This window comes from Arachis ipaensis, chromosome B06, assembly GCF_000816755.2.
Source record: "Arachis ipaensis cultivar K30076 chromosome B06, Araip1.1, whole genome shotgun sequence".
Classification (NCBI taxonomy): Eukaryota; Viridiplantae; Streptophyta; class Magnoliopsida; order Fabales; family Fabaceae; genus Arachis; species Arachis ipaensis.
This window is the reverse complement of record NC_029790.2, coordinates 16,448,709-16,453,854: the sequence shown is the minus strand read 5'-3', so window position 1 is coordinate 16,453,854 and position 5,146 is coordinate 16,448,709. Positions and strand designations below refer to the sequence as shown.

At 38.1% G+C, this 5,146-nt stretch overlaps 1 protein-coding gene and 1 long non-coding RNA gene across 2 annotated transcripts; one reads left to right on the top strand and one right to left on the bottom strand.

Annotated features, from left to right (window-relative positions):
* Nucleotides 173-4,988, top strand: LOC107645764 (protein EIN4). Its single transcript, XM_016349863.2, has 2 exons — nucleotides 173-2,651; nucleotides 4,094-4,988. Exons 1-2 carry the CDS (start codon nucleotides 891-893, stop codon nucleotides 4,622-4,624), a joined length of 2,292 nt encoding a protein of 763 aa, XP_016205349.1. The 5' UTR covers nucleotides 173-890; the 3' UTR covers nucleotides 4,625-4,988.
* Nucleotides 2,695-4,087, bottom strand: LOC110263200. Its single transcript, XR_002348389.1, has 2 exons — nucleotides 3,126-4,087; nucleotides 2,695-3,072 (listed from the first exon to the last, which is right to left on the bottom strand). It is a non-coding gene; the product is annotated as an uncharacterized LOC110263200 (long non-coding RNA).

Genomic DNA, 5,146 nt, shown 5'->3' with positions numbered 1-5,146 from the left:
TAGTAAAATTAAAATGTATCTATAAATAATAATTTTTTATTTTTTATTAAACCACATATGACAAATACAACAACTCAATAAAGTGTTCATAGCTCATAGTGTATTTCAAAATTAATTTATGCAGAGAAGCAAAAGAGAAGGAGTCTAGGTTCGGTTGATGCAAGCCTCTGTGGGTCCCACAGTTCGCATTTCTCTCTCTCTTTCTTCCAACTTCTACACACAAACGCCTTTCCTGTGTGTTCTCTTTCTTTTCTCCTGTCTCTCTCTGTTTTTCAACATTTGCTTTCTGAAGCGGTAAGAGAGACACGGAGACGCAGACACACTCTATCATATCAACTGAACAAATCACGTGTAACTGTATTTATGATCATGCTCTTCAGAACTGCTCCTTTCAGTTTCAAGTTTCTATTTTTCTTCAACTTTAGGAAACCCGACTTAGTACTGTAACTATATCTCTTTCTTTTTTATTATTATTGTTGTTATTTAATATATTTTCACTTTTCTAGCTTATAGATTCCTTTGATTTGTTGTTATGATTTGGTGTGGTGTCGGTTCTTCTTTCACCTGTATCTAATCAAAGGGAGCCATCACTGTGGGAAGGACTCTGAAGTGTAAGATTTATGTTATTGGAATCCTTTTTGAGCTTCTCGTCTTTCTTGAATTGGATTACAGTAAATCTAAAGTAGGAGTATTTCTATTCAATTCCTTTCAACTTGAATTAGAAAGGCCAAAACTTGAAAGAAGGGATTAATTTTGTTAGTTAGCTGGGTTAGATCTAGGGTATTGACCTTACATGGGTGTGGCAGATAATAGGTCAACATCTACCTTGTGCACTGTGTGAAATTCATGGATGGTTTTGGTTTTGGGAACTTTTGACTTGACCTATTACCATGGAAAGAGGAGTGTGTCCTATCCTGTTGTTGGTGCTGGTTTTTTCTCTTGTGCTCTCTGTTTATGCTATGGATGTTGAGTTTGGACCCTGCAATAATTGTGATGATGAGGAAGGGATTTGGAGCATCCAGAGCATCCTGGTTTGCCAAAAAGTCAGTGACTTCTTCATTGCCATTGCATATTTTTCCATACCCCTTGAGCTACTTTACTTCATTAGCTACTCCAATGTCCCATTCAAATTGGTCTTCCTTCAGTTCATTGCCTTCATTGTTCTCTGTGGGTTGACACATTTGCTCAATGCCTACACCTATTATGGCTCTCCCTCCTTCCAGCTTTTGATCTCTCTCACCGTCGCGAAATTCCTTACTGCTCTTGTGTCCTGTGCTACTGCAATCACCTTTCCTACTCTCATTCCCCTTCTTCTCAAGATCAAAGTGAGAGAGCTTTTCTTGAGGCAGAATGTGTTGGAACTGGGCCAAGAGGTTGGGATGATGAAGAAACAGAAGGAAGCGAGCTGGCATGTTCGAATGCTGACTCGCGAAATTAGGAAGTCTCTGGATAAGCACACTATCTTGTATTCCACCCTTGTTGAGCTTTCCAAGGCCTTGGATCTGCATAACTGTGCTGTGTGGATGCCCGACAATGACAGGCGAGAGATGCATTTGACCCATGAATTGAAACCGAGTTCGGCTAATCAATTAAAAATTTCTATTCCTATAAGTGATCCAGATGTGTTGGAGATAAGAAAGAGTAAGGGTGTGCAGATTTTGAGGCCTGATTCTGCATTGGGAGCTGCTAGTGGTGGTGAATATGGGGAGTCGGGTTCTGTAGCAGCTATCCGCATGCCGATACTTCATGTTTCCAATTTCAAAGGAGGGACACCGGAAATGGTTGATACATCTTATGCTATACTGGTTTTGGTTCTCCCAAATTTAAACTCAAGGGCTTGGAACCCCCATGAGATGGATATAGTGGAAGTAGTTGCTGATCAGGTTGCTGTAGCCTTGTCTCATGCATCTGTTCTTGAAGAGTCTCAGCTGATGAGGCAGAAACTTGCAGAGCAAAACCGAGCGCTGCAACAGGCTCAAAAGAATGCAATGATGGCCAGCCAGGCAAGGAGCTCATTTCAGAAAGTCATGAGTAATGGAATGCGAAGGCCTATGCATTCAATCCTTGGCTTGCTTTCAATATTTCAAGAGGACAATCTAAGACCTGAACAGAAGATTATTATTGACACAATGTTGAGAGTTAGCAATGCACTTTCCAGTTTGATTAGTGATGTAATGGAGATTTCGGCAAATGACAAAGGAAGCTTTCGGTTAGAGATGAAACCTTTCGATCTGCATTCCATGATGAGGGAAGTTTCTTGCATTGCTAAGTGTTTGTGTGTACATAAAGGCTTTGGTCTTGAAATTGATGTCCACAAGGGTTTACCAGGGTTGGTTATAGGTGATGAGGCAAGGTCTTTCCAAGTAATTTTGCACTTGATAGGTTATCTGTTGAACATGTATGATAAAGGGACTCTCATTTTTCGAGCATTTACTGAAAATGATAGTGGAAATAAGGATGATAAAGGTCTTGGAATATGGAGATCAAGTGTGCAACATGACTATGTATATGTAAAATTTAGTTTTCAGATAACGGGTATTACTTCCGAGTCAGATGTATTAAATTCAGCAAAACATTATTCTGGTAGAAGGCACTACAACAATGAACCTAATGAGGGCCTGAGCTTCAGCATGTGCAAAACGCTGGTGCAGGTAGATGCTACATTACCTTTGTCAATTTTATGTTTTTTTTTTATTATGTTGAATAGGAAAAAGAAATCAAATTTATCTATTATTTTTGTTGGTGGTTGCATTTATACTCATGAATTATTCTGAAGTTAGCTTTTTGGTGATCTCCTTGACTTTAGGAGAGCCATAAATACTAATACTAGTCATGGATGGTGTTTGTTTAGATAGATGAGTTATTATTCATTGCTTAAATGCATAGCACCTACTTCAATGCTGATTAATAGTTGTGCATGCTGGGATGCTCAAAGGAGTTTGGAATATAATTGAAACTGTGTTCTTTACATTGATCTGCCACCTTTCCTGATTATTTAATATGTGATGTAGTCCCAACTGTCCCAGGAGGCAATGATTAAATTGATGAATGGACTCATTTATGTTCTTCTAACTATCCATTGGGAAACACAAGTTTTGGTTACTCTGTTAGTCCATAATTGCTACTCGAGAATTACACAGAATTTTTCATATATTCCTCTCTTCACATGTCACAGGCATGGGTTGACGCGTCCTTTCTGTCATGACCCATAATCTAACCCCTGTCCTGCCCTTTTTATTATTATCATCAGAATGTAGTCTCGGTGTCCTTTTGGTGGTCTAACAGAATTGCAGAGTGTGCAGATTCTGTTTTCACTGTATATTAAATGGATCATTTCGTGTCTATTCCTCATTTTTATGCAGATTATCCTCATTTGGGGCTTAAGTGCTTAACTTAGTTTGCTAGTGTTTCATCCCTTTTACAAATATAATTTTGGTACCAATGGATCTCTGTATCAATAATGGGGATTTAAGTTGTCAGCGAATTTACTTGAATCATGTGTATTACCAAGGATTTTTCGTTGTATTACTTACAAATTTCTAAAAAGGATTTTACATATTTTGTTAGTTACAATATGAACCACCATAAAAATATAGTCGAATCCCCATGACATGACAATATGAACCACCAGTAGAGTAACTGAAATTTCAAGTTATCACTTATCAACACATGATTCTCATTGGGAAAGTTGATTGACTAGTAATGATGCAACATGACCTAAATCTTCAGTTACTGATACATGATTTCTCAAGTACCAAAAAGAGGATGTATGAAAATCATTACTCAAATTTAGTTAGTTGGGAATTACTGATTCAAAGATCATATTCATCAAGGGGAAAAAGAATGAACTAATGGGGTTTGCTTTTTCCAACTGATGATCATCCAGCTACTTTTACAATTTCAATTCATCAGTTGGCATTGGAGTCCAATAGCAGGTTTTATAGATTTATTGTGTGTATATCTTTCAATGTTTCATTGGAACCAGTTTTGGTGGGCTGCACGAGTACCCTTTAGTAGTAAAAGAAGCTGTAATAGTGTATTATATGAAATTTTTTTGAGTAATTCTGACCATATATTATGGAATAATATGCAGATGATGCAAGGTAATATCTGGATGTCACCAAACTCGTCGGGTTTGGCTCAAGGCATGACACTTCTTCTCAAGTTTCAGCTAGGTCGACCCTCGGTTGGAAGATCCACATTTGCACTAAAAGATGCTCCAAACCCACAGTTTAGAGGCCTCAAGGTTGTGTTGGCAGACGACGATAATGTAAACAGGACCGTGACAAAGAAGCTGCTCGAGAAGCTTGGTTGTCAAGTAACCGCTGTTTCATCAGGTTTCCAGTGCCTCAGTGCTGTAAGCGCCTCCGGCAACACATACAAAATTATCCTCTTAGATCTTCACATGCCTGAAATGGATGGCTTCGAAGTAGCTAGAAGGATCCGAAAGTTCCATAGCCGTAGTTGGCCCTTGATTATAGCTCTTACCGCGAGCGCGGAAGATGATGTGAGGGAGAAATGCATACAGGTGGGAATGCATGGATTGATTCGCAAACCGATCCTTCTTCAAGAGATAGCCGATGAACTCAGGACAGTGTTGCAACGTGCAGGTGAAAAATTGTGAAAAAACAGTTTCAAGTGCCTCAAATTTCTTAATTTCCCTTAAAAGTTAATTACACAATGATCCCACAAGGAACCTGGAATTTTCTCTCTAACACACTAGGTTCATTCTGCTAACCATTTTCCTGTTTGATCTCTTTTGCCATATAACAAGTTAGGCTTTTTTTCACAAGGTATACAGAACCAGTTGTCACCATGGAACAAAAATAGATGAAGCATCATAAGATTCCGGAAATGAGTAATAATTTCATGTATGTATATGTTTCTGGGGGAAAGAATACTATTAATTAAGATTTATGAGCTATTGAGGCATGTCATATGGTTCATGATTGTGAATATATATGTTTCAAGACTTGTGTTCCACACTACAGATAGATTTACAATTATATGTCCATGCAATATATTAATTGCTAATCCAACACACATTCATACACAATTAAGTGAACAATTTGAGATGTAATCACGAGAGGTTGTGTTGTTATGATTGTGAAGTGTGTGGGCAACAATAATATTAATACTTTAATAT

Excerpts from the sequence above, each read along its gene's own strand:
- LOC107645764 (XM_016349863.2), top strand. The coding sequence starts at position 891 with ATGGAAAGAGGAGTGTGTCCTATCCTGTTGTTGGTGCTGGTTTTTTCT. Across the intron at positions 2,652-4,093 it reads TGTGCAAAACGCTGGTGCAG|ATGATGCAAGGTAATATCTG; the intron begins GTAGATGCTACA and ends AATAATATGCAG.